Raw genomic sequence first — 12,635 nt, forward strand, 5'->3', positions numbered from 1 at the left:
TTCAGGGTTCCGTACCTCAAAAGGAAAAACGGAACCCTTATAGGATCACTTTGTTGTCTGTCTGTCAGGAAACCTATAGGGTACTTCCCGTTGACCTAGTGACCGTTTCATTTCTATTTTATTCTTTATTCTTTGGCGAGAATTTCAATTTGTTGGAACTTTTGTAAAGGGCGTGAAACCTGATCATATCGTCTCAAGTTTTGCAGAAAACATTTCTTTGATCCAATTTACGTAAAATGCCTTTTAAATCGTTGCGCAAAGGGTTTGAGGCGTCAAACCACCTTTCGAAAACCATTAAGCTATTAACGACGTGAATGTTAAAATGTATTTTATAAAAAAAACTAGCTGATGACCGGACTTCGTCCGCGTGGAATTAGGTTTTTTAAAAATCCCGTGGGAGCTCTTTTATTTTCCGGGATAAAAGTAGCCTAGCCTAGCCTTATTTCATTGATTGATTATATTAAACCAATTATAATAATATTAAACCATTGATATTAAACCAATTTCAATAAAATTTCGTCTTTACGTTCTACGTTTAATACGTTAAGGGATTACGGAAAGTATTATTTTATGGTAACATAGAATTTTAAATCTAAATATTTTATAAAAAGCGTGCAACAATTGACGACCTCCCTGGCGCAGTGGTGAGCGCTGTGGTCTTAATAGTGGGAGGTCCCGGGTTCGATTCCTGGCAGGGGTTTGGAATTTTATAATTTCAAAAAAATTCTGGTCTGGTCTGGTGGGAGGCTTCGGCCGTGGCTGGTTACCACCCTACCGGCCAAGCCGCGCCGCCAAGCGACTTAGCGTTCCGGTACGATGCCGTGTAGAAACCAAAGGGGTATGGGTTTAATAAAAACTGCCATACCCCTTCCAGGTTAGCCCGCTATCATCTTAGACTGCATCATCACTTACCACCAGGTGAGATTGCAGTCAAGGGCTAACTTGTATCTGAATAAAAATAAATAAAAAACAAACGAGAAGGACAAAATTTGCCCCAGGCTGAACTATGCCTATCACAAACTTAATACCACAACTACAAAACAACATGCGACTTTCTTTTTCTTAAAATAATTTTTTTTTACTATTAAATGGCACATATATCATCTCTGTACATTCATTGAGTGGCACATATTGTTGGAACTGGCTGTAAACTAAATTGTTTATATTTAAATATATTCTTATTCTTATTTTTTCTAAAATTATTTGTTTTACGTTCGATGACTTTTTAACTTACTTCAAATATAATATATCTCAAACAGGACGTCCAAGTTTTTCCTTTTACTGATATTTTTCCTATAAAATCAAACAAATAATATGTTATCATCTCTGTACATTTATTGAGTGGCACATAATATGTTATCATCTCTGTACATTTATTGAGTGGCACATATGTTATCATCTCTGTACATTTACTGAGTGGCACATAAATTATGTTATCATCTCTGTACATTCTGGGGCACGCCTCCATACAATTTTTGTACATCTCCTTTGCGCTCGGACGGCCCAGACTTTCCCATACATTTCGCCTTTGTGATCCTATTTCGCCTTAAGCTAATCCGTCTGAAAAAGATAAAAAAACAGACAGACAGATTGAGCGAGGGTCCTTCCTTATAGCCCTTAGGAAATAAAATAAATCAATACCAGTGTTCACCATCTCAATCAAAATGTCCGGGCTTCAATATCCGGTTGTGGCAATTGAGGAAATGCCATTCGGTGCGAAGCTTTGATTGCGGCTACGTACAATCATCAAAGAGTTAGATTTCCCGCTCGATATCTCAAGTTATCAGTGCTTCTCTTCTTTGATCAGTATAAAGATGTATTTCCACTGAAGCGGATAAATGTAGAATGGATAATTAAGGCACACCTATAGTTCGCGAAAGATTGAGATTAAAGGTTGTCTAAAATGCCCTTCCAGAGAAGAACTATAAAAAGAAATATAAAATTTTGTTATGACCTAGCTCGTTTTCTATCTCTTTAATAATTTTTCTGTGTTAAAATAAAAAATTGCGCTGGCTGCGCTCGTGTTTCTGTTTATTTCGTATTCTTTCTCACTTTCAAATTGAAAACTATAATTCGTCTAACCATCAGGTACTTACCTCGTCAATTAATCGAGCAACAGTGTGTTTCTTATAAAAGGATTCTTCCTCCCCCCCACCACCGAGAAGCTTCGAGCTTTATCTTCCTTTCTAGCTGAATGCGTTATAGTGCAGCGAACTGCACTGAATATATTGCAGGGACTTTGCACCTAGTTACCTACTACACGTGAAGAGAACTAGTTTTTAACTAGGTTCCGTAGCCGAAGGGTACCAACTTGACCTTATTACTAAACCTCCGTCCGTCCGTCCGTCTGTCTGTCTGTCTGTCCCGTCTGTCTGCTAGTTTTCACGACCCATCTGATTGACACATTTTGACGAAATTTGGTACAGAGATAGCTTGCAGCCCGGGGAAGAACATAAGCTACTATCCTATGTCCTTCCCCGAGATTTATTCCAGAAAATCTAAGAGTTCCCACGGGATTTGTGATAACCGAAACTTACGTGGATGACGTCACGGGCATCACTTAGTTTTTGGCTATAAATATGAAATAGGGCGGTTTGAAGGAAAGTGATGGAAGATTATTAATGACTTGGGTGGTTGGTGCAGAAGGGCGGGCAATCAGAAGGAATTGTTGTTTACCCTTAGGGAAATATCTCATGCTGAAACAAATTATTGTGTCGGTTGTTTACTTTATGAGATAGAGCCTAGAACTTGCCTGAAATGATCTATTACTACCCCTTATCTATACTAGAGCAGCCGTTTAACTGTACGTTGATATGCCAGTCAGTCAGTTTATCTTATTTCCTAGCTATACTAAGCTGTGATAGCTTAGTGGTTAGGACGTCCGCCTTCCAATCGGAGGTCGGTGGTTCGATCCCGGGCACGTACCTCTAACTTTTCGGAGTTATGTGCGTTTTTTAAAAGTAATTGAATATCACTTGCTTTAACGGTAAAAGAAAACATCGCGAGGAAACCTGCATGCCTGAGAGTTCTCTATAATGTTCTCAAAGTTGTGTGAAGTCTCTCAATCCGCACATGGCCAGCGTGGTAGACTTTGGCCAAACCCCTTCTCACTCTGAGAGGAGACCCGTGCTCTGTAGTGAGCCGGCTATGGGTTGATCATGATGATCTCCCAAAGTCAACATGATCTAAGCAAATATTAAAACAAACGTTCCGCCGTGTGTTGGAGACAATACCTACGCAGAGAAACTTTCAGCTTTTATAAAATAACGAATGTCTGGCACGCGCTGGCTCTTAGCCTTTCATATAATCATATTTTTGAGCATGTCACCGGCACACTGCAAAGTTGGTACACCGAAACAACGTCACACCAGCTGTTGTATGCGACCGCATCGGGGAAACTTTCCCGTTGTTACCAGTAGGTATATACAGGGTGTAACTAGAACGCTAGCAAAAACTTAGCGTTATTGTTATACTACCTAAACATAGTCCAATAGGTAATAATAGCCATTTGCCTCATTTTGTAGTTATAGTATTTTTGAACCCCGCGATGTATAGCGTGCAAAACTCGGGTCAGTGCCCCGCCTGCGACATGCCATTGACTCCGAATTACTTACGCAACGTTCGTTGGCCTCTAGCTTCAAGTGAGATGCAAATGACTTGCCAGAACTAGCTCGTGCAAGAAAATGTGCAAATTAACACTTTGTATTCAAGGAAATATGTTCGCATTCTGATGCTCGTATCATTCGAATTCCAAGTGCTAGGTTGCTTTTAATTAAATTATCATATTATATGTAGGTCGGTACACACAGTGAATGACAAAACATGGTAGTCGCGTTTCTAATCATTGTCACCAGATCTGGTTGCAGCCAAGCGCTAGTTAATAAATTTAAAAAAAAATTACCTTTGAAAATAGGGCCACAAACTCACGAAAGTTTGGTACGTAACTTCAACATGATTGATTGGTAGATTCGTCCGACATCAATGGATCGTACTGTTTTCATGCAAAACTAGCTGCTTCCGTGATTGACCGTCCCAAAGTACCTAACAGCTATGGAGCTAAAGTCTGCACCAATTAAATAGTCGATCCTGAAGTTAACCGCTAGACGCGTCGCAATAGTATTTTAGGCGTCAGTGGCGACGCGACTCGACGTGAGGGGCCGGAACACACCAGTCTACGTTCGCCATCTGCACTAGTGTGAGTGCTACATTCGTACCCAGTACACGAGCGCGTGGAACAAGACCTGCGCAAGCACTTGCATCGTAGATCAGACACGATTATGAGCTATACAATCAGCTAAATTGGATTGAAAATGCATGTGATGCATATCGCCCACCACGGTAAAGATTTCGTTACTGTATAATGGAACATACGAAATATTTCTATGTTTTGTCATTCATTGGGTATGCACTCGAGTTTCATAGTATTAATATATGCACTGGCCTCAATATTATGAGATCTCGTGCATTTAATAGTAATATCTGCTAAGTGCTTTGAGAGCGACGTGGTCTCTGGCCGAATGAGCTGGTGAAGCAACTTTGTCCATCACTGAATAGGTTCAGACTTTTTTTAATCCAGATACAAATTAGCCCTTGACTGCAGTCTCACCTGGTGGTAAGTGATGATGCAGTCTAAGCTGGAAGCGGGCTAACCTGGGAGGGGTATGGCAGTTTATTGTGACTTTTACAAAATATAAACCTGAAACATACTAGAACAAAGACCTACAAAGTATACCCGGGGAGGGAACGCCCAGCCCTCTCGCTTACCCAGTGTGGGCTAGCGTGGGTCCCCGCGCCTCATACCCTGATTGCCATCTCGACCTGTCACGGACTATAGGTAATTATAAAGCAGAGCTAGCCTAGTAGTTAAGAGGTAAGACCTCCTATTCGAATGTTCGGTCGGTTAGTCAACTCTAACTTTTTGGAGCTATTTATGTGCGTTTTGAGCAATTAAATATCACTTGCTTTTACGGTGAAGGAAAACATCTGATGAAACCTCATGCCTGAGAGTTCTCCATAATGTTCTCTAAGGTATGTGAAGTATGTCAATCCGCACTTAGCCAGCTTGGTGGACGCTTCACATTCTGAGAGGAGACTCGTGTTAAGTAGTGAGCCAGCTATGGGTTCATCATGATGATGATGATGAAGGATAGGATTTAAATGCAATACATACATTTTATTTTATTTTATAATAATTTATTTCATACTTAATAATTCTAAAACATTTTTTTGACTAGAATCCTTTGTAGATCAACAAAATTATTTTTATAGAAGGAAAATATAGGTACAGTACGCAGCAGAAAGAAAGTACATCGGCCTTGGGCTATATATTTCGGCTTTGTAGAGCGTTGTCTCTGTCACTCATACTTATGTGACGTTTTGTCGGTCTCAACGACAGAGACAATGCTCTACAAACCTGCTATCTTCTTCTAAAGGTCGATGTACATTATTTTCTAATGACAATGGTATGAGTACATACAATACTACAATATTTACAATACTTGCTAAGCTTAATCTTAAACTGGATTTCTGCCAAATCTTAAATATATAAATATATAAAAGGAAAAGGTGACTGACTGACTGATCTATCAACGCACAGCTCAAACTACTGGACGGATCAGGCTGAAATTTGGCATGCGGATAGCTATTATGACGTAGGCATCCGCTAAGAAAGGATTTTTGAAAATTCAACCCCTAAGGGGGTGAAATAGGGGTTTGAAGTTTGTGTAATCCACGCGGACGAAGTCGCGAGCATAAGCTAGTTTTCAATAAAAATAATATCCACTTACCTACTCTTAAGATAGGTTAAAATTACTTTACAGGTTCATTCACAAAATTCCTAAAATATTCAAGGAACCACAGGCTTAGGCCACGATTACACCTGTAAGTTTTACTTACGTAAGTAGCTTACGGAATTAATTGACAACAAAAGTAAGGTCAAAATGTACTTATTTTATTTATTTATTTTTATTCTTCATGTACTAAATTGTAGTTACAAAATAGTAATAAATTAAGTTACATTGAAATCTCTTAACAGAGATTTCTTCCAGCTTCCCATTTAAGATTAGGTTTCAAGGTTACTTATTAGAGTATTTACATTAGTTTTGTCGTGAATCAATGATGTAAGCTACTTACGTGAGTGAAACTTACAGGTATACCCGTGGCATTAATTCGCTATAAGGGATTAACTACATTTATTCAGCTCCATTCGTGTTTAGCTGAATGATTTTCGTTACAGCGCTTCTTCCAGCCGCGTTCGGCGCTGTACACTGACTATCCTCGACGACAAGTTGCAAATTCAAAAACAGCGTTGTAGCGGCCGAACAGCGCTGAAAACTGGCGTTAGCATGCGCGTGGTAAAAGCAAAAAACACACTTGTCCTCATATTTTTATGCTTTAATATACTACGAATTGTCAGTTTAAACGTAGCATGTTCATATTAGCTGTAACATAAAAATGCAACTCCTCAATATATCGAAGTAGGTTGCCTGCACATCGGATTGAAAGAGAGGTGATGCAAAATTATGTAGGTTACGTAGTTAAGCAATAAGATTAAAACTATAGTATGTAAGATTTCTTTATTGGTATTGTTAGTCCATAAGCAGGAGTAGATCATAAGCCGGCTCTCAATAAACATCTTTCACCGTTGCCGCATTTAATTATTACCTACGGCCACAACATATCTCAATGCCGCAAAAGCTGATTAGACGCGGAAAGCTGAACGGACGCGTACGCATCTCCATACAAAACTAAGTGTTTTCTATGAACAAAAGCTGAATCGAGCTGAATAAGTGTAGTTAGTCCCTCTACTACAAAATTGCATAACATAATATGACCCCCATACGATCTTTGAAATCATGATACCAGTGAAAACCTGCTGCAGGTCTTAAGCACCGGGCAAAGAGCGTCGATTAGATACGCGTTTCTCCGAGAAGGTTTTCACGACTTGTTTATCTTTTAAACAAGCTTGGATAGATGGACTATAATAATTGTTCCTTGATCTGCGCCCTGTATTTTATGCGTGTTAACGCATATGATGCAAGACATTATGGGGGTCATATTGGGGTGTCACAGATGAAATTTTTTTTTTTTTTTTTTTAAAAGAATATTAGCCATGTTAAATGACTAATATTCCCCTTTCCTCTCCAATTAAGCGTCAGGCTTGTACTAGGAGTAGGTACGACAACAGTGCAACAGGCGGGGTTTGAACCGTCGACCTTTCGGTTTTCAGTCCACTCCTATACCGGTTGAGCTATTGAGGCTCTAATTTTGTATGCTTTGTTTTTATCTGTGACACCAACAGCAAATAAATGCATTTTCTTTCTTCCTTATATAAACTGCACTTTTCCCCTATTTTTCCAGGTGGGGTCTCTAAGCGAGGTTCTGTTGACGCGGCTATGTTGATGCTGGGCGGCATAGACTGTCGCTAAGTGTTGCTGCTGCGGAAGGTGACCGTGAAGCTAGTTCCTTATATAAATTGCGCTTTTCCCCTGTCCTTCCAGGCGGGGTCTCTGAGCCAGGTTCTATGACACGGCCATACTGATGCTGGGCGGCATAGACTGTCGCTGGGTGTTGCTGCTGCGGAAAGTGACCGTAAAACTAGTTCTTTATATAAACTGCGCTTTTCCCCTATCCTTCCAGGTGGGGTCTCTGAGCGAGGTTCTGTTGACGCGGCCATATTGGATGGTGGGCGTTATAGACTGTCGTTGGTTGTTGCTGCTGCGGAAAGTGACCGTGGTGCGCGTGCTCGACGTGTTAGACTTTTGACGTAAGCCTTGCATCTGGAACCCAACGAATTTCTATTAAACGGAGAAGAACCTCCTTACAAACTGCGGAATTATTTCGCCCAACCATAGTTCACGACAGTTAGGAAACTCGTGACAAAACGTCATGGCTTCACTTACACTGGCAGGCATTAAATGTTACCTACATTTTACACTAGGTAGGCTATGAAACGACTAGGTCTCTTTAATTTCATTTTTATGGCACCCCTAGTCTTATATTTGACAGAGGGCGATTCAGGATCAAACCGAGAGTTTTGGTTTCTTCACTCTAGTTCACTCTGGCCCAACTCCGAGTGCAACAACTTGCCTCAGAGAGCAAGAAATGCCGTCGGTATCAGTTATTGTCATCTAAATAAACAAAAGGAAAAGGTGACAGACTGACTGACTGATCAGTTAACGCACAGTTCAAACTACTGGACGGATCGGGCCGAAATTTGGCATACAGATAGCTATTATGACGTAGACACCCTAGAATAAGCCACATTTCCATTTATCACAGCCAACCTCCAGAATAAGAGGTGGACGTCATAACTCTTAAACGCTATAGGATATAACGTCTCTTACCATATTGCCATACATATTAAGGGGAAAATAGGGTCAGACAGCAATTTCCTCGATCTTTTATTTTGTTTTTCATACATTTGGCACAACATTGCATCGTATCTGCCGACTGATAGTGCCATCAGCATGTAGATCTGGGACAGGCACATAGTTCACACTATCTCCGTCGATACTTGTAGTACAGTTGTGTCAAATGCCCAATAACCGCTTCTATAGATACAGCAATTTTGTCATATACGACTGTCATATTCCCTATCGCAATGCAACACTCATTAGTCACAAGTTAGTCGCTAGTTATCTCACCCTTATGTGAACTTACATGGAAATGAGTACTAGAATGTATGTTACCGGGGTCGTGACAGAGCAACTTGTGCAGCGAGCGATGAAAGTTGCGCGTCATCAGGCAGTATACGACTGTCATATTCCCTGTTCCAATGCTATATTCATTAGTCACAAGTTAGTCGCTAGTTATCGCACCCGTATGTGAACTTACATGGAAATGAGTACTAGAGTGTATGTTACCGGGGTCGTGACAGAGCAACTTGCGCAGCGAGCGACGAAAGTTGCGCGTCATCAGGCAGTACACGATCGGGTTGATCGCAGAGTTCGTGTGACCTGGAACCATGGAAAAATGGACTTAAGAGTTTTTTGGAGTCTTGGAACCCCCCAAGTTAGCATTCTGCATGAAGGCCTATTTATGTAATACTATAGCTGACCCGCCCCATTTTAGACTGGGTTAGAATATTGGATTTCGGCAACGGGGATCTCACACAACCGGACAAAATTACAGAATCAAGCTTTTGAAGACTAAAACCAACATAACTTCAACCCCGCTACCCATACTACGCTCATACATTTGAGAGCTCATGTTACGCCGGCAGGATGTGGTCGGGAGTCCACAATAAATAGCTACTCTTAGTGGAGTTTTAGAAAGAGAATCTTAAACTAAATCCCAAGTTTCCAGACCCAGCTGTTTGGTATACAGACAAGCGCACTCAAACCTGGCAGCCAGCAGAATTTCTGTTGAACCGAAATTATTTACAACTGGCCTCAGCTCAAAGTGATTTCGTACCGTTAAGTGCTATAGCTAGGTTACATTGAGGAATGTAAAAGTATTTGGATCTTTACCTAGTAGCAGCGTATACGGCAGCACCAAGGCTATGGAATCTTCCCGAACAGCGTTCATGTCGAGCAGCAGCTGCAGAATATTGTATGGGAGCCAGCACAGCGCAAACAGAACCGCCAGCAGCAGTAATATCCACGCCACTCGCTTTCTCTCTCGCACTAACCGTAGCCGCTGGAAAGAGATAGATGTATTTAATTAGTCCTAACCAGACATCAATCAGACAATCTATAAATTCGTTTTTACTGTAATAGTAGATTATTCAACATGGGGGTAATGGGGGGTCTTTGGTCACGGGCGCCGCGATAAATCACACCCAAGCCTAAGGGCGTTCGTGCACTCATCCGTATTCGTGTTTTTATATGATAAGTAAAAATACGGCGATCCGTTTTTTTGCTTACATAAAAACACAATTAAATAAGCTTTTCCTTTTAAATATATTTAGATAGAAGTTAAATATCAGCCCTTAGAAAAATAAACAGACCCTTCGGGCTAGGAAAACAAATTGTTGATTTCCTATTGTTATTTTTCATTCGTAAAACGAAAAATGGAAGATAATAATACGAAAGGATATTGTTTTTCCGTAAGCTTGATCCAAAGTTTATATAAATGCAAATCGGTGTTTTGGGACGACCCTTTGTTTCGGCTTATTTGGAAAGGTGGATAAACACAGTTAGATTCTTGCCAATATCATACTTCTGTACGTGTTTTGTGTGTGTTTAAATAAAAAATAATATTAATATCAATATTACTTACTAGCTGATGCCCGTGTCGTTCGCGTGGAATTAGGTTTTTAAAAATCCCACGGGAACTCGTTTATTTTCCGGGATTAAAAGTAGCCTATGTCACTCTACAGGTCTTTGACTTTACCCATGCAAAAAATCACGTCAATCCGTTACTCCGTTGCGACGTGATTGAAGGACAAACCAACAAACCAACAAACCAACAAACAAATACACTTTCGCATTTATAATAAGGGTACTGAGGTACTGATTTAACTTACAAACAAGTAAAAGAGCTGTTTTATAGTAGTTTGGTTTGCCAGACCCGACCAGAAATTTAGAAATTATAAAATTCCAAATCCCTGCCAGGAATTGAACCCGGGACCTCCCACTTATAAGACCACAGCGCTTACTGCGCCAGGGAGGTCGTCAAAAATTGTTAATGCCGCACATAGCTCCGGAAAGTTAGAACTAGTCCGGGATCGAACTCCCGACCTCCTGCGCAGGCAGATGTCTTAATCACTAGGCTATCGTCGGTATTATAATCATATCGCACAGTACCTGTTGACTGTTTGCACTACCCTCCGTCTGGTCGAATGGTGGCAGCACTGAGCACAATCTCCTACCCATCAATGAGTAAGATACGACTACGATACATCCTGAAAAATAAAATATAATATTTGTATACATCATTATCTATACTATTAATCTTTAATCTAAATATATAAAAGGAAAAGGTGACTGACTGACTGACTGATCTATCAACGCACAGCTCAAACTACTGGACGGATCGGGCTGAAATTTGGCATGCAGATAGTATATAATAACGTAGGCATCCGCTAAAAAAGGATTTTTAAAAATTCAACCCCTAAGGGGGTGAAATAGTGGTTTGACATTTGTATTGTCCACGCGGACGAAGTCACGAGCATAAGCTAGTAATATTATAAACTAGCTTATTTCCGCGACTTCGTCGACGTAGACTATACAAATAAGACGTAGACTAGACTAAAAAAGTTCAAGGCTTGAACTTTTTTAAAAACTAAAGCCACGCGGACGTCATCTAGTCATACAAGCTCACGCGCCTATACTAAATTATTATATTTTACGGTCTCTTTTGATCCTCAAAATCTCTATTAAAGTCCCTGACCCACAAAAAGTCTCTATCATTAATATTCATGCACAACATTTTTCTGCAAAGCCTGGCGCACTCAATTAGTGATCCCAATTATGTATGAGCACTTGACTCCTAAAGATGCTTTTAGATCGTTAATCAAACTTAAATTTTATCAAAACAATTTTTAAAATAGAGAAAGGATATAGGTACTTAGGCTACTTTTTATAACGGGATATAAGGACTTGCCTTGAATTTTATAAAAACCTAAATCCACGCGGACGTCATCTAGTCATACATGCTTACGCGCCTATACTAAATTATTATATTTATGGTCTCTTTTGATCCTCAAAATCTCTATTAAAGTCCCTGACACACAAAAGTCTCTATCATTAATATTCATGAACAACATTTTTCGGCAAAGTCTGCCGCACTCAATTAGCGATCCCAATCATGTCTGGGCACTTGACTCCTAAAGAGGCTTTTAGATCGTTAGTCAAACTTAAATTTTATCAAAAAAAGGTTTTAAAATATCCCAATTTAGAGGTTGGGACTCTACGGCTAGCCTTGAACACATGTTTATTTAAAAGAAGTTTCCTTAGCGTCCCGAGCGCACTCCATACCAACGTAGTTTCGTTTTTACTTAAATACTAGATGGGAGCCACGACTTTGTCCGCGTAGATCCCGTGATAAAAGCTAGCCTAAAAAAGTTTTTTTCGAAAAAGAAACTTACCAGGTACCGCGTAGACTAAAATGAAACTGAAGGTGCCGAATAACTCCTTCCTTATGGAGTCGGGCCATTTCTCTGTGCAGAACTCTATGACGGTTTCTACATATACCTGGAAAAAGGCAAAATTCCAATTTATTTATACACTAGATGATGCCCGCAACTTCAAGTCAATGCCGCGTCGTAGGCATTGACTTGACTCGAATTTCGCATTTGTACATTGCGGGTTTGAAAATATTAAATCACTAAAACTACAAGATAAGGCTGGACCGGAGGGCTGGCAGTTACCTCGGTCAGCATATTAGTTTGGCCATTCAACGAGGTAACGCTGCCAGCGTTCCCAGCACCCTGCCTCGTTGCGGTGGTTTAGATGATATTTTCGATTTGTAATTTTTATGTTCTAGAATAAGTTTGGTATTTTTGTTTTTTGTATCTTCATTTGCATTAAAAACTATATTATTTAAAGGCAATAAATTAGATAAGGCTTATTAAGGTTATTGGTGTTGGATTGTGTTTAGGTAATTTAATAATAACCCTAAGTTTTTGCTAGCGTTCTGCTTACACCTTATGTATGCAATATAATATAATGTGATACGTCTCAAGACTTTTT

General features: G+C 40.0%; 1 protein-coding gene and 1 long non-coding RNA gene across 3 annotated transcripts in view; one reads left to right on the forward strand and one right to left on the reverse strand.

Annotated features, from left to right (window-relative positions):
* LOC138402373 (uncharacterized) overlaps positions 1–12,635 on the forward strand; it is a 404,494-nt gene that overhangs the window by 212,428 nt on the left and 179,431 nt on the right. The gene's annotated exons all lie outside the window — the stretch shown is intronic.
* The window catches only part of LOC117982133 (neuropeptide FF receptor 1-like), a 57,698-nt gene continuing 50,398 nt past the window's right edge, over positions 5,336–12,635 (reverse strand). Inside the window, exons 4-8 of one of the 2 annotated variants that reach the window (XM_069498642.1) lie at positions 12,032–12,137; positions 10,749–10,846; positions 9,471–9,639; positions 8,836–8,957; positions 5,336–7,778 (exon numbers count right to left, since the gene is read on the reverse strand). In XM_069498642.1, the coding sequence (XP_069354743.1) occupies positions 7,605–7,778; positions 8,836–8,957; positions 9,471–9,639; positions 10,749–10,846; positions 12,032–12,137 (669 nt within the window). In that variant the 3' untranslated portion in view covers positions 5,336–7,604. The remainder of the gene's footprint in view (positions 7,779–8,835; positions 8,958–9,470; positions 9,640–10,748; positions 10,847–12,031; positions 12,138–12,635) is intronic. The other variant, XM_069498643.1, reaches the window with a different exon arrangement.

The sequence above is a fragment of the Maniola hyperantus genome, chromosome 5, assembly GCF_902806685.2.
Source record: "Maniola hyperantus chromosome 5, iAphHyp1.2, whole genome shotgun sequence".
NCBI classification, from domain to species: Eukaryota; Metazoa; Arthropoda; class Insecta; order Lepidoptera; family Nymphalidae; genus Maniola; species Maniola hyperantus.